The sequence below is a fragment of the Vicia villosa genome, unplaced genomic scaffold (assembly GCF_029867415.1).
Source record: "Vicia villosa cultivar HV-30 ecotype Madison, WI unplaced genomic scaffold, Vvil1.0 ctg.000780F_1_1, whole genome shotgun sequence".
Lineage (NCBI taxonomy): Eukaryota > Viridiplantae > Streptophyta > Magnoliopsida > Fabales > Fabaceae > Vicia > Vicia villosa.
In genome coordinates this window covers 215,871-239,641 of record NW_026705349.1, presented here as the reverse complement: position 1 = coordinate 239,641, position 23,771 = coordinate 215,871, and the positions used below count along the sequence as shown (strand labels likewise).

General features: G+C 32.1%; 3 protein-coding genes and 1 long non-coding RNA gene across 4 annotated transcripts; 3 read left to right on the top strand and 1 right to left on the bottom strand.

Moving 5' to 3' along the window:
• Nucleotides 1–13,853: 13,853 nt before the first annotated feature.
• LOC131631147 (uncharacterized) lies at nucleotides 13,854–14,379 on the top strand. The gene is made up of 3 exons (XR_009292622.1): nucleotides 13,854–13,958; nucleotides 14,062–14,152; nucleotides 14,250–14,379. It is a non-coding gene; the product is annotated as an uncharacterized LOC131631147 (long non-coding RNA).
• A 40-nt stretch (nucleotides 14,380–14,419) lies between these two features.
• Nucleotides 14,420–15,587, top strand: LOC131631160 (uncharacterized). Its single transcript, XM_058901935.1, has 6 exons — nucleotides 14,420–14,423; nucleotides 14,474–14,564; nucleotides 14,647–14,803; nucleotides 14,889–15,046; nucleotides 15,139–15,259; nucleotides 15,351–15,587. The coding sequence occupies exons 1-6, from the start codon at nucleotides 14,420–14,422 to the stop codon at nucleotides 15,585–15,587; spliced, it is 768 nt and encodes a 255-aa protein (XP_058757918.1).
• A 4,192-nt stretch (nucleotides 15,588–19,779) lies between these two features.
• On the top strand, nucleotides 19,780–20,293 carry LOC131631159 (uncharacterized). The gene is made up of 2 exons (XM_058901933.1): nucleotides 19,780–19,971; nucleotides 20,048–20,293. Exons 1-2 carry the CDS (start codon nucleotides 19,825–19,827, stop codon nucleotides 20,291–20,293), a joined length of 393 nt encoding a protein of 130 aa, XP_058757916.1. The 5' UTR covers nucleotides 19,780–19,824.
• A 1,166-nt stretch (nucleotides 20,294–21,459) lies between these two features.
• On the bottom strand, nucleotides 21,460–22,593 carry LOC131631158 (uncharacterized). Its single transcript, XM_058901932.1, has 4 exons — nucleotides 22,559–22,593; nucleotides 22,030–22,410; nucleotides 21,735–21,818; nucleotides 21,460–21,625 (listed from the first exon to the last, which is right to left on the bottom strand). Exons 1-4 carry the CDS (start codon nucleotides 22,591–22,593, stop codon nucleotides 21,460–21,462), a joined length of 666 nt encoding a protein of 221 aa, XP_058757915.1.
• Nucleotides 22,594–23,771: the final 1,178 nt, after the last annotated feature.

Below are 23,771 nucleotides of genomic sequence, written 5' to 3'. Positions count from 1 at the left end.
AATTATATTAAAATTATATGATAATATTGACGATTCATAATTATTTTTATGTGAGTAGTATAATCATAAATAAATTAGTAATCAAATAAATTAAATGAACTTTAATATAAAAAAAGAAAAAGGAATCAATAAAAAATTGATTAAATATTTGGTGGGAAAAATATTAGTTTTACTAATTAATTTTAAATCAATATTAAAAATTACTAAGTTATCTTTGATTTAAATAAAAAACTAAATAAAAATTAATTTATGTACCAAACTTTTTCAATAATTTCACAATTTTAAATTTTATATAAGATAAAACATATGTTACTATTTGAAATTTATACAATTAATATATATATATATATATATATATATATATATATATATATATATATATATATATATATATATATATATAAAAGGAGAGATATATTTACTCTAAGAGTAAGTTATTATAACTTACTCCAAATCTTGACTATTTATTCTTTTCAATCTAATCATGAAAATGTATTTTAAAATAAATGGTGGAGTATTGTAAATAAAATGAAAAAAAAAGGCGGTGACAGTATTGTAAATAAATGAAAATCTTGTTATAAGGGATTTTACATTGGGCCTAGTTTATACCCTGTGATAAATGTTACCTTCACATCGGTCCAAATAAAACCCGATGAAAAATGTTACGGAAAAAAAAGTTAAAGTTATTTGTGATTTTTACTTAAAATTTCTTATACATGAATCAAATAAAAAATCTTCATTTAGATAATGAAATGAGTTCCTTATTTGATTAGCCTTTAGAAATAGCTTATTTGTAATTTATTGGTTGATTTCATACATGTGTATTTGATAGGCACGTATTTGTAACAACTGATATATTGTGGTGGAAAGGCATTACTCGAATTTTGGAAGCTAAAAGATATATCAGAGAAGGAGTTAACAAGGTATACTTACTTCAACAAAAAAAAAATAAAGCTATCCTTATCTTTTGATATTAAAATAGCATGTTCATAACTTTAATTGTTGAAATTGTTGATGATAACATTATAATGTTGGATATCTTGTGACTTGAGTTTTCTATACGAAGATAAATTCCTATCTGGTGGAATAAATGAGTACTAAAGCTAAACATGAAATAATTTCATTAAAAATAATGTCTGCACCCACCTTTTGGATAAATATTTAATGTCAATTGTAGGCGTCATAATGATTTAATTATGTATGCATTAATTTCGGAACATAGTTATGGATCGTAGTTGGATGAGAGCTAATTGATTAAGTGCTGAGTACAAACATGGAGTGATGTAATTTCTTCAGTTTGCTGAAAGTAATGCTAAAAAAGATTTTCCTCCTCCTAAAAGTAATGCTAAAAAATATCTTTCTCCTCCTAAAAGTAATGCTAAAGAAAGTTTTCCTACACTTTTTCTCTTTCCATGTGTTCGTTGTGCAAATCAAGAACCAAAACTTAGTAAGGAAGAAATCATGGATCATCTAATTTCTGAAGGGATTTGTCAAAGTTATACACAATGGATATGGCACGACGAAGTAGTAGCAAATTCAAATGTGTCCCAAAGAGATAATGTTAGTGTAGAAATGGATGATAGTCTGGAAGATATGATGCATGATATTGGACAGGATTTATTTAAGAGGGCACATATGTATGATAGTTTATGCAATGACAAGGATACACCTTTGTACCCGGGATGCACAAATTTTACACGTTTATCAGTCGTGTGAAAATTGTTTAATCTGAAGGCAATTAACGGGTGGACTGACAAAAGTTATACCAAATTGCTTGAATTGTCGACACAAATGCTTCCAGAAGGTAACATATTGTTTAATCTGAACAATACTGTGGTCGTCTATTGTTCACTTCATTAGGAAATTGATAAAGCCACGAAGAAAATTGTTACAACGTAAGTTTATCTTTTATGTGAATTTTGTTATAATATAGTATATATCATATATATACATAAATTGTTACAAAAGTAATTTCATATTTTATGTGTTTTATATGAATTTTTTTCTGAATTAGTGCTTTTGAGGTTCATCAATTTGCAAATGGCAATAGAAAAAAGGCTACATGGCTTCAGCCAAATGTAAGTGTGATGTAAATTATAATTCTATATTTTATTTTATGATAATTATTCACTAATTATATCGTTCATTTGTAGACAAGGAAACAACATAACTCTAAAGATTGTGGGTACTATGTGATGAAAAATATGTTGGATATTGTCTCTGCCAATATAACTGAACCCTGGATGCAGGTAAAAAAATAACTTTAATTTGTTATTTACTTTGCGTTTTACAACTTAATGTGAATTTTCAAAGAACAACTCTATATTGTTATTTACGTATTGTAGGTATTTGATGATCCTACAGAAATAACACAAGATGATTTGTATGATTTGCGACTCCGTTGGGCAAAATGTTTCTTTGAGTTATATAAAGATTAAGCTTTATCTAGTGAGTTATATGAAATTGTTTATATTTCTGATTCGAGCTAGTTTCTTGACTTTGGTGTTGTCTGCTGATGTTAATTAGTGTTATTGTTTATTCTCAAGAAATGTAATTTTGGTGTTGTCTTCAGAAGCTACAACTCATCTTCTCGTGGATGCATGTTGGTATTTCAAGTGCGCTAAAGGCCTTAAATGGTTGGATATTTGTTGTTTTGTTATTTTGTAGTAGTCCACCGTGTGTAAACTTTCTTATAATTTTGTACACTTGTGTATCCTAGATAAATACTTTTTGTAAATTTTGAAGAATATATATATATATATATATATATATATATATATATATATATATATATATATATATATATATATATATTAGCTATTTGGTGCAATGAAATTATATCCTTCACTAGTTAGAAAAATATGAAAATAGTGACATAAATGTGGTCTGTGTGCTGTGGGAAAATATGCAAAATAGCGACCTAACTTTGGTTTGTGTGGTATTTGAAACTTATATGGAAAATTAGGTAAAAAAAAATTACAGGTTAAAATAGGAAAAACAGCTATTGTACGCATAAAAGCAAAAAATATATTACATCGGGCAAAATGGAAAACCGATGTAAAAACTTATCTATTACATCGGGCAAAGTGGAAAATCGATGTAAAAACTATCTATTACATCGGGCGGACATGACAACAAATGTAAAATATGGCGTATATATTTTTTTATAAAAAATTGCATTATTTTTCACATCATACACTTGAATTCAACCGATGTGGTATGTTAATTTTTCACATCGGGCCTTGACCCGATGTAAAATGTCTCTAACTTATTACATCGGGTCCAGGCCCGATTTAAAAAGTATTTTTCGTCCGATGTAAAATGTACTTTCTGCACTAGTGAAATGACATTCTCATAGTATATATATATATATATATATATATATATATATATATATATATATATATATATATATATATATATATATATATATAAGGCCGTCTCAATTTTTTGGAGGCCCTGTGTAGATTAGTCATGGTTCAACCATGATAAAATAATTAGAGGCTCTATTTACCACCATTTTAACAGTGGCAAAGATTTATGAGACACTATTTAGTTACGATTTAATCGTAAAAAATTTAAGGCCCTGTGCGGTAACCCGCCTTACACGCCGTCAAAGACGGCCATGTATATATATATATATATATATATATATATATATATATATATATATATATATATATATATATATATATATATATATATATATATATATATATATATATATATATATATATATATATATATATATATATATATATAAGGCCGTCTCAATTTTTTGGAGGCCCTGTATAGATTAGTCATGGTTCAACCATGATAAAATAATTAGAGGCTCTATTTACCACCATTTTAACAGTGGCAAAGATTTATGAGACTCTATTTAGTTACGATTTAATCGTAAAAAATTTAAGGCCCTGTGCGGTAACCCGCCTTGCACGCCGTCAAAGACGGCCATGTATATATATATATATATATATATATATATATATATATATATATATATATATATATATATATATATATATATATATATATATATATATATATATATATATATATATATATTTACTCTAAGAATACTTTACTCTATTTTTCTCATATGAACGCACCATTTAATTTATGTTTTTTTTTTTCAATCAACTCTAACTCATATCCTCTCCATTTTTACTTTTTTTGTTATACATTCTAACCCCTCCAAATCATCAGATCTATTAAAAATTTCTTGTGTATTTTGTTTTTTTATTTACGAGTTTATTTAATTCTTTTAGAATGAATTTAATCTCTTTTTTTTAAAAAGAAAATTCTTTTTCAGGAAATCTGTCAAGAACCAATACAAAGGTGAAGTTTTCATGATTTCAAAGATTAAGGAAAATAAAATAGTGACAATAACTAGTAAGATATCCGTGCTTCCGCACGGGTAAATTTATTTAATATCGTATGAAATTTAGTTAAATACGTATAAATTTAAAATAAATGATTTAAAATAAATGAAAAATATCATATAAATTTAATGTAAATTTATTTAATATCGTATGAAATTTAGTTAAATACGTATAAATTTAAAATAAATGATTTAAAATAAATGAAAAATATCATATAAGTTTAATTATATTAAATAATTATATAAAAAAAGAATCTGTAAGATGAAGATAAAAAATAAAATGTTAACATTTAAAAATAAAAATTATCTCTCAACTTATAGTAATTGTTGATCAAAATAAAATAGATACTTTGTTGATAATGAACAGTGAAATAAAAAATTTATTTGATACGATATAAAATATATTTAAATTCAAATGTAAAATGAAAAATAATCATATGAATTTAACCGTATTACATAATCATTAAAAAAATCGTGAAATGAAGAAAGAAAAAAATTTAAAAATAAGAATATTACCTCTCTAATAAAAACAATGATTGATTAAAATAAAATAAATATTGTGTTGATAGTGACCCGTGAGATTACAATATTTTTAATTTTATTAAAATTAAAAATTAAATTATTTTTTAGAGTTGATACATAAATAGAGAAAAAAATGAAAATGAAAATAAGAAAGTGTGGGAAAAAAATTTGAGAGAAATTTGAAATTTTAATTAAGATAGAGAAAGTGTGTAATAATCTATTAAAATAAATTAAATATTGTATTGATAATGACCCGTGAGATAAATAAATATTTAATTTTATTAAAATAAAAAAAAATAGATTATTAATAATTTTTGTGATTAAATGGATAATAATTAAAATGAAAGTAAGAAAATGAGGGAAAATGAAATGGGAAAGAAATTTGCAAATTTAAGTAAGAGAGAGAAGAAGTGTGTTGGAAAGAAAAAGTTGGTTATTGAAAAGTTAAAAAGTTGGACCAATGAAAAACCGACAATTGACGCTTTGTTATTGAAAAGTTGAAAAAGTGGTATGTGATTTTGTTAATCAGATTTTTTTTCTTCTTTCTCTATATATATTTTTAATCAGATCTTTTATATTTCTAAATGCATAATCTTAATATTACTAACTAGGTTATCAGATGATTGTGAATATTCGTTGTAGGAAGATATTACAACTCATTTGCACATAGTGATATCCATTGTATGAAATTTATTATTAGTTGTTGATTAAGAGTATTCAAGATATTGATATCCATTTAAATGATGAGTTAACAAAACACTGAGTTTTGTTAAGCATTGAATAGTTATGTAGAGTTTTGATGATGTAAGAATTAAAAATAGTATGAAAATTATGAAATGTACGTGAGATGTGCAATGATGATTTGGTATGAGAATTATTTATTGGTCATATACTATTTAGCCTTATTTTCAGAGCATTGTTGATACCACATGATTTCAATTTATTTGGACTCACAATTATTTATTGGTGGAATACTATTTAACCTTGAGTTATTGGTACCGCATAATGTATTGATCAAATACTATTTAGTCTTGATTTAATTACATAATATTTTTTTCCATGATTTCTCTCTCTTTCAAACTATTTATACTTATTGTTCATTAAATCAATTAAATAGTTTTTTTAATAAGCAATTTGTATCTAGCGGATTTCGAACCTAAGATCTTGAGAGGAGCACACTCTCAAGACCCAATAGTCTATTTATATATATTTTTTAAATTAATTAACTCCTTTATGATAATCACAATAATCAGTTTAAGAAACTAAACAAAAATGAAATAAAAAAAAACATAACTTCAATCCTAGAAATTAATTTAAACTTTTTTGTTCTTTAAATATAAGTTAATGTAAGCATAAAAATTCGAAAACAATCAACTAATATTTGTCATTAAAGCAAGTTTGGAATGATGAACATCTATTCTAGCTTGAGGAGGGATGTTAAGCATAATAAAGAACCCATGGAATAAGTTTACTTGTTGTATAAGTAACCTCTGTACCTATAGTTTCTTAAGTTTGTTATAGAAGTTAGTAGAGTCTAACTAACTCAGCCTAGCTATAAATACTTAACACCTTGTACGGATGAAAGTATTTGTGAAATAAACAGTTATCTTCTTCTATCTTCAATGCAAGCTTTTCTTTTCATTTCCATGGCGTGTGTGTTGTAGTTTCACACTGATCATAAATGTTTACCCAGAATTTTGGTAAACAACCGCTGGTTTCTTTTTAAAGGTTACTTTGTTGGATCAACTAGTAAAGGTTACCCAAAATTTTGTTACTATTTACCATCAATATAAATTTGCATGAAATTTTTCAATAAAGTCATGAAATTTTTCCATAGCCCTTTTTTAGACCAAAAGGCATTATCACCTATTCATAAGTACCTAAAGCACCTGGGCATCGAAACATCGTTTTAGGCACATATTCTTCAGCTATAAAGATCTGCTTATAACCTTAATATCCATCCAACATCTTAAGTAGTCGAATCCTGCAGCGGAATCAATTAACATTTCAGCCACAGACATAAGATACTCATCTTTAGGGGTAGCACTATTCAAGTCTATAAAATCTATGCACACTCGAAGAGTCCCATTTTTCTTTATGACAGGCACAATATTGGTCAACCATTCGACATACCTTACAGTTCGAATGAACTTGCTTTTGAGAAGCCTTTCAATCTCCAGCTTTATTTTCGCCATAACTTTTAGAGCGAACCTCTGAGGCTGTTGTTTGATTAGTTTCTTACCAAGTTTCATTGGTAATTGATGTTCAACCACATTTCGACTCAACTCAGGCATTTTATTGTAATCCCAGGAGAAATAATCTTTATATTCCTTCAGAAGTTCGACTAGCTTCATCTTCATTTCAGACTCAATCTTCGCACTTATGTACGTTGGTCTATTAATTATCCCCATCCCCAAGATTTATCTCTTCAAGGGGTCTTGAGCTTGCATTCTCTTAACTAGGCCATTGGGATCTTTTTCAAACCCCAAAGGTTCGTCGTCGTAGATGAAATCGAACCTTTCAACTCGTACATCTTCATTCTGGCTTTGATAACCATTTCTATCACCTTCGACTATGGCCTCTAAAGACATTTCTTATTCCATTTTGGCCCCCAAAGCTGTCTTTAACTTATTTTCTATTAAATAAGCCGAAATCCGAGCCAAATACATCGACTCAGGAGTCATTGCTGTCGACTATTGTCCACCCAAATGGTGGATTTTCTGTGTTAAGTGGCTCATTTGGGTCTTCTTTGTCCCATATGAAACCATAATTTGCAGCACCCCCGCCATCAATAAAAACTTTGTTCACCGCCACACCATCGACTCTAGCTCTTATAAATAGTGGCTTCAAATGATACGTCGTTCCATGGTCTGGTTTCTCAAAGACGGTCTTTTGTTCCTCAACCACACCATTTCCCACAACATAATAACATACTGGTTTCTCATCAGCAGCTTCGTCTTGAACGAAATCCTCATCATTCTCCGACACCTCTGACACTAGGGCTGGAAATGAGTCGAGTCGAACTCTCCTCAGCTCAGTTTGACTTGTTAAGAATTGGCCGAGTTCGAGTTGGAGTTCAAGATGAATTTTTTTAGCTCAAACTCGACTTGTTAAGAATTGGTCGAGTTTGAGTTCGAGTTCGAGTTTATCACCAACTTTTTTTCAGCTCAAACTCGACTTGTTAGAAGTTCATGAAGATCTCAGTTCAACTCTTTAGATTACTCTTGTTAGGCTCAACTCACTTATTTCACGGACTTAAAAATAATTTTTTAAAGTCTACTTTTATATATATATATATATATATATATATATATATATATATATATATATATATATATATATATATATATATATATATATATATATATATATATATATATCTAATATTTTAAATTAATACTTTTTAAATAAAAAAATATAGAAATAAAATAAAATTTATAAGATTGGAATTTATACGATGTTAATTTTATATGTATAATTATTTGTAGAAATATTTTTCTCACTTGAGAATATAAATTATCAATTAAAACCGTTAGATTAAAATAAAATATGATACTAAGATTTAGAGCAAATCTTCAAACCTACTCTTTAAGACAATATAATCTATCTCATATATAATCGAGTTGACTCATGAACCCAACTAGTCGAACTATGTATAGTTCAAGTTCAGCTCATTTAGTTAATGAACTTAGTTTTTAGCTCATACTCAGCTCATTTGGTTCATTGCCATCCATATCTGACACCCTATCATACTCTGCAGGCAAAATAGAGACAACACCACAATCAATTAACAGCTCATCAGATTCTGCGTCGAAGTTGTCATCCACTAACTCTTCGTCTGATCCAAGAGTGTACTCAAGCTCCCGTTCAAAGTTATTGGTATTCTCTGGAGTGATTTCAGCAACACCCTTATACTTCCCCAAGACAACTCCCGTTGCAAGACGCTCATTCGCCACGCTCTTATGCTCCTCAGTTAGCTTCCTATAGTAAGGCCTCTTCTGAGACTTATCAGAATTCCTCTGAATTGAAGTCAAAGCTTCTTTCCTCGCCTTCTTATTTCTCTGATAACGTCTCCATTGTGTCCTTGTCATAGGATTTTTCCCTTTATAATTTAGGGGCACATAATCATAATCTTTCGACTTGCCACTATTCTTGGACTTTTCAGCACTTGCTCCAGAATCTTGCACTTGCCATTCTGGGCACTTCCCACCATGGAAGTTAACATTATTCACCCACTTCTATTGGGGTACATCAAATGGGGGACGAAAAGTCCTAGGTTGAGGCCTTTCAAATTTCTTCTTGTAAACTTCATTTCGACAACCATTACTTTCTCCCTCGAACATGAATCAACGACCCTGACTCCGACGAGGGTCGAACCTTATCCTTTTAGCAGCATCCACATCATAGACAACATTGCACCTTGAGCAAAGAACCACTTGAGAATTGTTTTTTGACATCTTTCCAAGAACTTTAGCAAACCTTCACCAGGTTTAGGGTAAACCGAACTCAGCACCTTACTATCAACAGCAGCGTCCTCTCCTCCATCAAAACCCTCAGTAGCTTCGACCATTATCACATCTAAAGGCTCAATATAGTTAGCCTCTCCAACTAGCAATGGATCCATATCAACCTGCATGGAGGATTTTGGTATCTCTCCAAATTGTAGCCTGCCTTCTTTCAGCGCTTTCTGCACCAAATCCCTGAAAAGCACACATTGAGATGTTTTATGACCCAAAAAATTATGAAATTTACAAAATCCTCTTTTATTTTTTGTTCTAAAGGATAATTTTTTATCCCTGGGGGAACTATAATTTGTTCGTCGGCTACTAAAAGGTCAAATATCTCATCACATTTAGTTATGTCGAACATATATGTTTTATTGACGAACTTCTCAGTTTTATTGCTCTCAATGGGATTCTTCCCATTTGAAAGCTTGAACAATTTACAAACATAAGGAGGCCCTGACTTTAATTTCGCTACGTTGACCTCATTTTCGTCATAACAACTTTCGATATCAGAATCAATCTCGTCAGCTGCAATATATGCAACCTTTTCTTTTTTATGATACTTGTTCGCTCTAGCCTTCTCAACTTTTAGAAGTTCGACTTGACGATCCCTATTTGCCAATTGTGCCATGTCCCTAAGATATTGGGTATCTAGTTTCTTCCTAATGGAATAATCTAAACACCCAGCAACCATTTCGACCAATTCGTGTTCAGGGACTTGTGTAAAGCATCTGGATTTTAATAACCTAAAACAATTTAGATAATCGTCTATAGACTCAGTAACCTTTAGCATCACCCCTGCCAATTCCTTAAGGCTAATCTGCGACTGACCCATATAAAACTGTTCATGGAATAATCTTTCTAATTGGTTCCAAGAATGCAGGGATTGTGGAGTCAAAGTGGTGAACCAAGTAAAGGCATTCTTTGTTAAAGAACTCGAGAAATGTTTCATCTTCAAGTTTTCATTATTGGATAAATCATCTGATTTAGTCTGAAACCTAGCCACATGCTCAACTGTCAACTCACTAGTTTTTCCAGCGAACTTAGCAAATTTTGGGACTTTCCAACCCCTAGGTAATTCAGTTTGCCTAACATATTCCGACAACGGGAACATAAAATTAGGCCTATGGAGTCCTATGTTGAGACCATCTTGAGCCAAGATTTGTTCCACTACATTCAAAATATTATTATGGCCCATATATGGGTTCTGCTAGACATTTCTATGAACTTGGTCTGCGTCTTGGTGACTCTGCACCATTCTTGGAACATTCTGGTCGATACGCTCCTCTTCGTCCCTATCCGGGACTTGTCGCTGGTTTTCTGGCCTAGTTCCATTTCCTGGTGTTTCGACAAGCCTTATATTCGACACATGCAAAGTGGGTCTAGGTGGAACTTGTGGAGTACCAAAGAAATCTTCTATTCTAGCCATTTGACCAACCAACATCTCATAACTTTGGTTAGTACTGTTTATCATGGGAGTAAAAATATTCCAAATTTAGTGTGTTAGAGCATTTACCATGTCATGATTACTCTCGTCCATCTGTTGCCTAATAGAAACATAGACATTATGTTTAACAAAGGCGATGACTAGGGAAAGTATCCTATCCCTGTTGGTCGATTGCCTGGATTTGAGGAAGTACCAGTAACCATCATATTATCAGAATAAGTCGACGGCTTAGTTTTTAAACCTACCATCATTGATTTAGGCATACCATAATGGTAAAAACTAGGTGGTGGAATGGTTCCTCCCTGGAATAACGATCTTTCCAGATTAATAGGCGACCATAGTGAATTTACTAGTGACGATGCAATGGCTGCCGTCGAACCAGAAACGATTGATGTCCTGACTGGAGACAGAACCGTTGAATTTCGTGGAAGTGTACTGGTTGGAACAATATCCACATTATTTCTAGGGGGATCAGAAGAGTTTGTATTATTATTAGATATTTCATTCAATTGTCTACCACTTATTAATCTCATTCATAATTATAACACTGTTTCGTCACAACGAAATAACGCTCAAAACAATGATTTAGTAAGAATGATCATTAGCACAAAAAGCGTCCCACTAGGCGTGCCAATTTGTTTACCCAGAATTTTGGTAAACAACCGCTAGTTTATTTTTAAAGGTCACTTTGCAGGATCAACTAGTAAATCTCATAACCTTATTGTGCTATATTCTGTTCCTATTTTTGTTTGACTTATGTTTAATGCGTAAAAGACAATTTGTCAAGAAAAGGCTATGCACAGAATTTAAGGCATGACGGGAAATAAAGGCATGTAAGGCAAATGGCAGGAAATGAGAGTACTAAAAACAATAAGAATATGTGTAAAAGATAAAAAAGATCTATTGCATAATAATTAAAATGGTACGCATACGTACATTTCCAGAAAGTAACACTCGTTTCCCATTTTTTGCACAAAGATTTAAAGTATTCTTTTGTAACATAAAAATGCGGACCCTAAAACCTACAAACAACACTGCTTATATAGATTTCTTAAAATAATAACTGCCCTAACAGTCAACCAAGCATCTGCCAACACGTGTCTCGATCACGCAGTCTTTGCCTACCAGACTTCCATGTGTCCTAGAGAAACAATTGTCAGGTCTTATCCATTACCTTCGACTTCGACTGATTCTACCAAACACATGAGTATTTCTAAGTCCCTTTTTATAAGTATAATACTAGTGAAACCTTACTTTCGACTATATATCTTATCTGAGGTCGAAGGCTCTTCGACTCAACAAGTTCTTCAACACTTCTCTCTTTGGATCGACATGCTTTCACAATCATACTTTAAATAGTAAGTTGAAATTACAGGTTAACAGTTACATAAATAAATATACATACAATACAATTAGTTTAATATATTTTGAACTAATGTCATTTGATTTATCTTTAAAAATGAAAAAATATTGTTTTTTATTTATTTTATTAAATCTATTTATGTGTTGTGACTTAAAATTCAATTTTATTTAAAGTATAATGATTGACAGTTATATAATAAATTTCAAGTATATGCATGTATGTTTTTCCATGTCATGTAAATGATAAAAGTTTATTTAAGAGAATGAAATTAATCTAATTATCTAGATTTAATTTTGGCATGTGTTTATGATTTACATGATTCAATATATGATAAAATATATGATCATTATTGTTTTAGATATAGAAATTTGATAATCATATTTATTATGGAAGTTTTACATATTTATTGTATTAACTCAAATACAGTGCCAGCCCTGTGTAAGTGCAGCAAGAGCCTTAGCATAAAGCCTCTTAATTTCTAGGGCCTCTAAATAATTAAAAAGGATTTAAAAAACGCACTATGAAATAGTATAAGAAAAATATTTTAATCTATAAAATAAGAAAACACAAGTACCTGGTAAATACTAATATGCCCTTTGGTTAGAAAATTCCACCTATTAATTTTAGGGTTAAAATGTGTCCAAATAATACTTTTGGTGACTAAATTCTGACTTTGGCTTGAATCTAAGTATTAGTTTCTTCTCTTGCTCTCTTTATTGGTCAAGTTATGTACTATTTGTCCTTTTATTTCTGATCTAACTGAACCGGGTGAGGCAATGTCCTCCTCCAAGTAGAATCTGTCACCATTTACAGATTTTCCTTACTCCCAATGTTGCTTTCCAAACACAATCCCATATGCAATCTTTCGTTTTTCTCCCTCTTCCTCTGCCGTCACTCACCATTCTCTCAACCTTTACCTTTCAAGCCCTTGCAAACCATTCAACACTTATTTGAAGATACAACTTCCTCCGCGACCGAAGCTGAAGCTGTAGCCATAGTTTAAACCCTAACTTGAGGCAAGAAAATGGCACGACCGCTGGAAAAAATCGCTGATGTTAACGACGAAAAGGAACTTTGGAAAGTTGCTGTTAAAATACATCACAAATGGAGTGTCATCTCTAGCAACAAGGAACATTTTGAGATGGTTGTTTATGATTCTGAGGTTAGTTTCAACATTTTTAAGATTTGCCATTTTTTTGGTTGTTTTCGTTGAATCTGTTCGTGATTCTCTATATTTTCAAACATTATATTTTGTTTTGGAAGGTTAAGATTGGGTTGTTGGGAGGTTATAATGACGAAGATTTTGTATTGATATTTTCTTTTTTCAAACAGTGTTTCTTCCTTCAAATAGGTTTATATTTGGTTGTAGGGAGGTGTTAAAGAGTATATTTTTTCTTATTTATTGTTGCCTGCAGTCTATATTTTATGTTTTATTTGATATTGATGGATTTTGTTTGTTTTGGTTTTGATAGGGAAGTGATATCCATGTTATCGTACCTCCCGTGTATAGGCAGAGTTTTGATCCGCTCTTTGTTGTTAATGATACTTACACTATTGCAAACTTCCAAGTTCAGCTTAATGATCTGCTATTCAAACCTTCTGCTCACAAGTACCTCCTTTAATTTACTGGTGGGACCAAAGTTGGGGACAGAAACGTGCATCAGATTCAGGAAAAGGCTTGGAGACTCACTCCTTTTCTTGATATTTTAACTGGGAAATGGAATAAAGATCAACTTTTAGGTCAAACTCTATTTCCGTTTTGGGACAATATCATCTTTTGTGTACCACTCTGCATTTGATATTTCGTTTTACCTGATCCACGTTTTGCCAATGACTTATACAGATGTTATCGGAGTGGTTGATGAAATTGGGTACACACAGGCCCAGGTTGGAAGTAAAAAGCAACAGGTCAACTTTGTCATTCGCGACTTGAGGTTGAAAGTTTGTTTGTTACCTTGCATACATCTTAATGGTAGCCCTTTATATCTTATATTTTGTCTGATATCGTAGTTTAAATGTGCATTTCTGTAGCAACAACACTATAACGGTTACGTTATGGGAGGCGTACGCGGTGCAGTTTATCAACTACGTTGAACGGCATGTCGATACTGCCATTCCGGTTGTGATTCTGATTCAATATGCAAAAGTCAAAGAAGATTTTGGTATATATTACTCCCATACTGGTTCCTAATCTTTATAAAATGTGTTTTATGTTTTCAAGTAGATATTGTTATTAACTAATTTTGTGATTTCAGGCAAATATCCACTATCTATTACCAATACTTACAATGTCACCAAACTGGCTATTAATGAAGACATGGAGACTATCAAACAATTTGCCAAAATGTACTCACTTGGTTTATTACAATATACTGCACTTGGTTTCATCCTTCATAATTAATTCTGACTATGTTATTTGGATTTTCAGGCTTACACAGGATACTATAATGGCTGTCTCGGGCCTTCGCACTCAGCAGTCTCAGGGCAGGTCGCAAAACTCATACACTTCTCGCCAATCACCTACCAAAAAATTGTTATCTAATGCTGTTCTTCTTCCTCTTGAGCAAATAGTTAAACTCAAAGACGTAGTAATCTTTCATTTTTTTAGGCAAATATAGTCTAACTCTTATTATATTTGATTTTCTGTTAACCACCCTTTTGTAAACTCAGACTACTTTTTGTGCTACCGTTGCTACAATTACAAAAATCTTTGCCTCAAAATATGGCTGGTACTACCAAGCATGCCATGAATGCCCAAATAAAGTCACCGGTGATAAACCTCCCTACAAGTGTGTAAAGGGACATGACACTGAAACTGCCATATTCAGGTATAAACGCCAGTTCTTTATTTGATCAAATAAATAAAACACCAACTTTATCTGTGAAATGTGAGCTTACATTTTTAATGGTACAAACTTAGGTATAAAATAGAGGTGGGTGTTCTTCATGCTGGTACAAAATGCAAGTTTATTTTGTGGGACAAGGAAAGTGAGGAACTATTGGAGGTGTCGGCTGCTCATATGCGCGAAACAATGTTTCAGGTACCAAAAAATGTATCACTAATGATTTTTAAAACATACTGGTTCAACACTGATATAGTAACTCATGGTGTATATATTCATTTTTATGTAGGCTGGAATATTTGATCCCCTTGATTTCCCGTTGGCACTTGACAAGCTCCTGGATCAGGAACTTGCCTTCAAAGTCAAGTGGCAACCAGGTTGGTCTAATTGCTCTGTCATCATGTTGGTGAAAGATAAACCTATAGTGGATCAACTAAAAGCTGAATGGGTAGATGCAACTGCAGTTACTTCACAACAGCTTAACGCCCTTGTCAACCATGTAACATTTGTCTTGCGCTGTGTCTAACATTTTCTTCTAACTTAGTCAAATACATGTCGAGTTTTATTTCTGATTTTCTTTTATTCATTTTTGTTTATAGGTCAAGGAGAGTGTTGATGAGGTTGTTTCTGTTGATGATTCCGACATTGTTACGGTGTGGTTTTGAGACCTATACAAATGCCACTTATTTACCGCCATCAAATTACTTCTTTCTCACTTCTTTTTAAATGCAGGATCCTGAAATTACTTCCAAATTGCACGGTGAACCGGTCACACCTACGGCAAAAAGACAGAACCCGGATCCATCCATTGAATCTACAAGTCATGCAACACACAGCGAAGGAGATTTGTCTTCGACTAAACTTAAGAAACCAACCAGGATCACTAGGAAATTAGTGAAGATTGAAAAATAATTGATAATATTGTCATGACTGCTATTATTTTGGGGTCATTTTATGTAGGGATTTTATTTGGAAACTACCTTTTTTTGTTGTAATATCACAGAATTATTCAACTACTGTTCGATCAATCTAACGAATGTTATGGTTTCATACTACTGTGAAATCAATATAACGTATGCTTTCGGTATTATACTACTGTCCCGTCTTTTTAACATCGTTACTCGACGACATTATTTGGTTTTTTATTACATGAGACAGCAACATTTCTCTTTATATCATCACCACACTTTTTACCACGTTTATATTTAGTATATGAGTAATATGATAAACTACTACAACAGCCTCACATTTTGATACTTTTCTTCTGCCTAACAACAAACTGGAAACTACGTCACAAAAAAATACATACTAACTTAATAAGGATTATTTAATGAGAAAACATATTTTACTTTTCTGTTACAAAGACTTTTACTTTTTTATCAAGTAGTACACCATACTTATTTAAATAATCATTGATTAGACACTTACTTGAGTCAATTGGTTTGCTTTTGGCTTTTGTGTAAAGGTAGCCCCCCTTTCATGTCTCACTTCCATCAAGTTTTGTTTGGAACCTGCACAATGATTCCCTAAAATAAGAAAAAGTACTGCCTCCTACTGCCTATGATCTTGGGCTACTTATTTTTATTTTTTTTGCTTATTTGGTACTCTTATGTAGAGGATATTCTGAATTGTTTTATATTATTATTCATATGTGCCCTTATTTCAAATTTCAAATTTTCCCAGCTTTTTTCAAATTGACATCCTGTTTCCCTCTCTTTTTTTTTGATCAAGGAATAATTAGTTCCCTCCTTTGTTCAAGAAGTTTGGTATGTAACATTTGTTCTGTTTTCAAATATAATCAAGCTCCATCCATTTGTTGGTTCGAACTACACTTCATACAATCAACTTCTTCATTTCAAGTAAGTGACTTTCAATGGATGGCAACCCCTTTGATGCAAATGATTCCACTACAACTCTTGCAAGAAAAAAGAGGAGGATTTTGTTGTCAAAAAATAATCTCTCTAACCATGGCCATAACAAAGAAAACCATCCAACATCAACACCTACTGCTGAAACATTCCCTGCCTCTTCCAGGGACACTGCAACAAGATCTCCTCTCCAGCCTACTATCTCTAACGATTCCCACACACTACCATCTCAACACCATGTTTCTTGTTTACAAAACAAAAAAAGATCAAGAATTCTTGTCGGCAATGGGGTGAATCTGTTCAGCCGTTTTAACAATGTGGAGACACCTCCAACGTTCCATTTAGGTGAATCATCAAACATCGGCAAGCGGCAAAGATTCACCCAAAATCAACTACTAATTACAATCCCTGCTGCTCTTAACAATTCCCACACTTCTCCTAAAATATCAAACCCACAATATTTATCTCCTCCTAATCCTAATGTAAGTAGAACAGATTATTCCTCCGATGATACCGATGGAGATTCTGAAAATTGCGACTCATTTGGACACAACTCTGATTCAGATGACTCCGTAGAACCTGATGATATTCATGATCAACACAACCAGTGTAAGTTGCTATTTAACTTCTATTGATATAAATATCCGCCTAAATTACTACCCGTTTGAAATCAATACATATATTTTTTTCTGCAGCTTATTCTGACATTGGTGACCTTGTGTGGGAATGTATAATTTGCCAAGCTTGCATGTAGTATGCAGAGCGCAAGAATATGAGAAAACATACTTCTGTTCCAAAATTCGAATTGTGTTGCAGGAGCGGTAAAATTGTTTTACCCTACATGAAACAACCACCGTTACTGTTAGAAAAGCTACTTCATCACAAAACTGATCCTGAGAGCAAAAACTTTCAAGCCAATATACGAACATACAATGCAATGTTTTTGTTTACATCTCCGGGAATGAAATTTGACACCGAGATTCCCAAGGGAGGAGGTCCTCCGAAAATGCGCCTACACGGTCAAACATGTCACCGGATAGGCAGTTTTATACCACCAAATGGTGCACTACCACAATATGCCCAACTGTACATTTACGACACTGACCACGAAATTACAAACAGAATGCGTTGTTTCAAGTAATGATGTTTCCTCTCCTAAAAATACCTAAGTGTTTATACGATTACTTAAACAAATAACACTGTGTTTGCTATTATGTATTTCAGGGACAATACATCTATTGAAACATCTAAATTTGACACCGAGATTCCCCGTCTCAATCTCCTTGGCCATTCAAGTTATCGAGACGTCAATTTCTAGTTATTATAGCCTACGCCATGACCATTAACAAATCACAAGTCCAATCGTTGGATTGGGTTGGACTCTATATACCTCGGGATGTTTTCACGCATGGACAGATTTATGTTGCCGTTTCACGAGTTACAACCAAAAAAGGTATCAAGATATTGATACATGATGATAAAAACATCCCAAAGCTTTCAACATGTAATGTTGTATATAAGGAAGTTTTTAACAACATTTAGATGGTACGTATATATCTTTTTTCCAGTTTATATTTATCACTAATTGTTGATAACATTTTCTATACTATACATACTGTCGTTTATATATACTATAAATTACCATATTATGCATTCTAATCAACCCTACCTTCCTATGCAGATCATCCAAATGACAGAGGATCCCAACATTTTTGTTCAAAAAATCTTAACTGTTATACTCTACATGTAGCAACTTGATTGCCAACTTTAATTTATATTTTGAATCTATGTTTCTTTTGCACACCATTTGCAGTAAATATGTCAATTACATAGAAAAATATAAACCTACAAACACCTACCAAAACTTTAAACCGCAACATAAAGTATTATTTTTAACTCTATAACTACAATCAATTTCCAATTATCATCACTAACCAAGCCATTATAATCAAAACAATCTAACTGTTTTACCTGAGACTACACTTTCAAATTCAATGCTTCTCGCCAGAGCAAGGCTTGAAACTTCATCTACTGTTTTCTTCCGCTTGGGTGTATTTTCCTTTTTTTTTTCTTTATCATAAGGTTTCAATAATGCATCCTTTGTTTCTTTCCAATCTTACTTTCACGTGGGACTCGGACTTTGGCAGCACATGGGCACATCTTATTGGAATATATTCTGCCAGCAAGTTTTTTATTATATTCACAACAACTTCTATGCAAAATAGGCCCACACCATATCACATGCTAATGGAATATATTCTTTTCTCTTACCATCACCGCATGCCATGTCCAACCTGTTTTCCCATGCAATGAGTTGTACTATATTTTTCGTTATTAGGGTCCCATGCAATATGTATCCCTCCTATTCAAAATGGAATCCTCTGCACAATATTTAACAATATTTGAGGGGACTGTTCAACTATGGTATCCTATGCATTTGCCTTTAAATATGATTCCTCAAGTTAGGAAGATAAATCACAAATATTTAAGTTGAGTTTTGTACCCCAACTACAACTACCACCAATTCCATATGGCTTTGATAGGAAAACTTTGTCACAGTGAATTGGAATACTCCTTCACAATAGCAAAGTTATCTGAACAGGTTACAAGTTTTGTTTATTGTTTTTTTCTTTTCATTCTTTTATAACTTCCTAACACACCTATTTAAATAACTTCTATATGATTTGGCAGAAATTTCCAGAAATTGATCCCACATTTATATGTCGTTTTAGCAACAACATAACAAAAACATGGACCATCCTAAACAACCAAGGTGTGCATCATGTCCTCATCTATAACAAAGATGAAGTTCATCCACTTATAATTAGTGGATGGAAGGACATTGAAGAATTTTATAATTGCTCCTCTAATGTTGTTCTTGAGGTGGGTTACTATATGGATGACAATTTTAGCATTCTCAACATAAAAAATATAGTGGATATCGAGCAATTGCCCTTTTACCATAGCAGGTTTTGGGGCGCAGACAACATTATGGTTTTCGACCTCGGTCTAACAAATGTTGAATTATGTCAAACCAAGTTGGTAAGAAAAATTGTTATTTTGTAGTTTCTTTAAACTTTTGTTACTACTTATGCTTTGATTTTTTTTATTGCTACAGAGATTGGAAGAGGACTTTGCTGGACTTTTAAAAGATTACAACTACAACTGTCTCAACTTGTGCTGTGATAATGGTACGAGGACAGTACTGGATTTGGCATACATAAACACTACATACCCGACAAAGTTAGGACCCGACTGGGAAGAATTCTGTCAAACCAATATGTTCAAAGTTGGTGACACTATTAGGTTTAGATTTGATATCAGGTCTCCAAATAAAAAATGTCATGTATATAAAATCCATTGATTAATCATATTTGTCTTAATTCCATGTTACAATATTTAGTTTTTTTTGGCATGTTCAAAATTCTTAAGTTGGCTTACACAAACACCCACATTGTGCTGCTTAATAACAATAGCGCACCACCTATATAAATTGCGCTTACACAAACAGGCACATTGTTACTTTATATAAACAGCCTGCAAATTAATAAAGGCACATTGTGCTGATTAATGACAACAGCGCACCATCTATATGCCAATAAAATATTCTGTCATGTTTACTTTTACCAAAATTAAACCACCCTCTTAATAACAACATTTATATTCCTTCCAAATTATTAATCCAGTCACATGTCATATATATATATATAAACATAAAACACAGGCAACCAAATATAACCCACACAAATTACAACTAAAGTTACTTAATTACCAAATACCAGAGTACACATTTCATGTTTGGTTGTCCAGAAATATTTTACAACAACATTAATTCAAACTTACTTAATCACCCAACTTAATACACAGATTTCCAAAACAAAACACAACTTATCGACATCGCGTTCTTCAATAATTCCCACGGCAAACAGACACAAGAATTTCTTCCACAAGAGGGTACCTAATGGTGAATTGCAGAATATCACCTTTCTTGAAGTTTCGGCTTTTGGCAAACTCATACCACCCCCTGCAGAGAAACATTTCAGTCTTCCCATCTCTCTTCTTGAGGACACATTTATAGCCCTTCTGTTTGTCCGTGTCATAGAGCATGATGCTGGTCTTGCCTTCCATTTCACACCCAGTGATTACCTCAGCAGGAATTTGCTACAATTAATTATACATTACTCGAGTTAGCAACAAGAATAACTTACAAGAACTTCCTAAATAATGTCATGCAAATATAGAGTTTTAATAAATAACTTACAAGAACTTGCGTGCCCATTGTTGCGGGCTTCATGACCTCCTTGATCCAGCTTTTTTCATTTTCGATTACAGCGAACTCATCATCATGCCTGTATTTCAAATATACTTTTAAAACTATTCTATAATTAACTATATTCTATTACTATAACATAACAGGTTGTCACAATCTACGTTGTAATGCCTTCTATGATTTATAAAATCAATTAAAACATTTAGGTTCTCACATTTTCTTGGAATTACCTTCTAAATATATAACAGAAACTAATATATTTACCTTTCCTTATCAGATGAAATAGAAATGTGGTCATCTTCATCCTCTACCATTACTTCTTTTCCTTTCCAGTCCGAGCTCCTTTCTTTCACAATGCCACTTGGTCCATATTGCTTCTTTCTACTCTCATCCAGCTTATTGCATCCTGTGCCGTCCCTCTCTTCCCTACAACAAGAACAAACACAATAAACCAGTCTTCCTAATTATTTAACATTAAGCCGAATATTATTATACAATAAATTTGTAACTACCAAATAGTTACTCTATGTTTTACCTTTCTTCAACAGTTGTACTTGGTCCTTTCTTAGTCATTTGCCTCTTCTTACACTTATCAAATTCTTTACCATGCTTTTCTTCCCTACATCCAGAAGAACAACAAAAACCTATTGTATCAAAACATTTATACAATTATCACACCACTTTTATCCTTATTTATTACCTACTTAAGGTCATCTTTTTTCTTAGATAGGTCCAACAGTTACATTACTTCATATTTCAATCACATAACTGTAATAAATATCACCTTGCATCATAGTATCTAAGTAACATATATCGTGTATAGGTTTTACCTTTCAGAATCAGAAGATAATACAATGACATTACGTTCTGCCTCTCTTCTGGACTTCCTTTTCCTATCCCCAGAACCAATCACAACCTCATCTACAGCCATGCCTTCAGCTTTTCCAGTACCCTTAACGCACACACCGGAATGGGCGGATTGCCATCCTGCCTTCCATTGTATTGAAGTAAGTCGTTTCTCAAGAGCTCCCATTACAACCCTAAAATGAGTTTCGCGTTTCCAGAGGCATCCCTTCCACTTCCTGCGGTTAGCCCTCTCCCAAGCTCTCCTCCATTGACCTGCAACACTTATCAGCTCTAAGACTCGCCGAATCTCAGCCTCCCTCTTAAGCCTTTCCCAACTGTTCTCCAATCCGAGTTGGTCTTTCGTCCTGATATTTCAACAACAAATTATAACCTTAAAAACGACAAAGATGAACATTCAACTCATACGAAACAGTCCCTTGACATCTGTTGACATTTCAGCGACATCTGCATAACTAATAGAATATCAGAAGATTCTAACTACATGCAACTAACCGTTCGGGGATGTTAAATGGGCCGGAGTACGTCATTGCACCGGGAAACTTTTCCTTGCTCCGTCGACAAACTGCTGCTCACCGTGCAGAAACCCTAACGTTTTTGGAAAAAATCTATGTTAAGTTATGGTCCCAACCTTTATATCTCCTTCTTTTGCATGTATATGACTTGGGCCCATTACTACTATATTTATCCTAATGTCTTTATCTTGGACCCATTAACTTTAGTACTTTTTTTGTCCTTTTTAACAAAAACAAATTCTGTTGCAACTATAATATCAAAAACATTACTAACTTGGAAACATTGTCTTTAGTACTTTGTGATGTCAACTATATTTATTATTAACTCTATTAGTGGTTTTTTTTATTGCCCTTTTTCTATTTCGTTTTTTTTTTGCACCTTTTGACTAATTTGTTTTACTTATTTTCAATATATACAAATTATAAATATTTTTTTTCTCACTTTATCTATTTATAACCCAATATTTAAACAATCATCCTATTATATTTATTTCTACACATTTTAACTATCAACCTATCTTCTTTGCATTCTTTTATTTACTAATAACTCACTTTTTAAACTTTTTTTCATTTACTCTATTTATTTTAAAAAAAATATATTAACCTATTATATTTTTTTTAAAGAATTATAATATTATTTACATTTTCTATTTTTAGTCAAAACGATACACCAACCGACACCAGAACCCGTGCGGACGCACGGGTTGCCAACTAGATAATTTGTATTGTAATACAATCAAGTGTAGGCCAGCACAACGTGAAAAGCTTTAGTTATAACTCAGTTTACTTTTAATATTTATTAAATATTCAATGTGGTACTTCATACTACTCTAACCCCAACTCTATTGACAGATATTTCATTTGAAGAATAAAAATGTTAAGATCTTATTACAAATTTAATATTTTATCCTAAACTATTGAAAAATATAATCCAACACAAATAAGGAGATTTATAGTAGTGGCATCCAACCACGGTCGACACTATACAAAAGGAGCAGCAAATTCTACTACAAAGGTCTTAAATTTTAAGAGATTTTAAATTTGGAAAGGTTCAATTTTATCCCATTAATGTTAGTAGGTATATAAAAAAAAGCTATGATAAAAATTCAATTAATTAAAAAATTACTATAATAAAATTTCAATATATAAAAAATTTATATTGCTTAAAAAATAAAATAATTATAATTAAATTT

Coding starts and splice junctions, on each gene's coding strand:
- LOC131631160 (XM_058901935.1), top strand. Junction 14,565..14,646: donor ATCAAACAATTTGCCAAAAT/GTACTCACTTGG, acceptor TTGGATTTTCAG/GCTTACACAGGATACTATAA. Junction 15,260..15,350: donor TGCGCGAAACAATGTTTCAG/GTACCAAAAAAT, acceptor ATTTTTATGTAG/GCTGGAATATTTGATCCCCT.
- LOC131631159 (XM_058901933.1), top strand. CDS start 19,825: ATGGATGACAATTTTAGCATTCTCAACATAAAAAATATAGTGGATATC. Junction 19,972..20,047: donor AATTATGTCAAACCAAGTTG/GTAAGAAAAATT, acceptor TTATTGCTACAG/AGATTGGAAGAGGACTTTGC.
- LOC131631158 (XM_058901932.1), bottom strand. CDS start 22,593: ATGACGTACTCCGGCCCATTTAACATCCCCGAACG. Junction 21,819..22,029: donor TTATCTTCTGATTCTGAAAG/GTAAAACCTATA, acceptor TTCTGGATGTAG/GGAAGAAAAGCATGGTAAAG. Junction 21,626..21,734: donor AGTACAACTGTTGAAGAAAG/GTAAAACATAGA, acceptor TTCTTGTTGTAG/GGAAGAGAGGGACGGCACAG.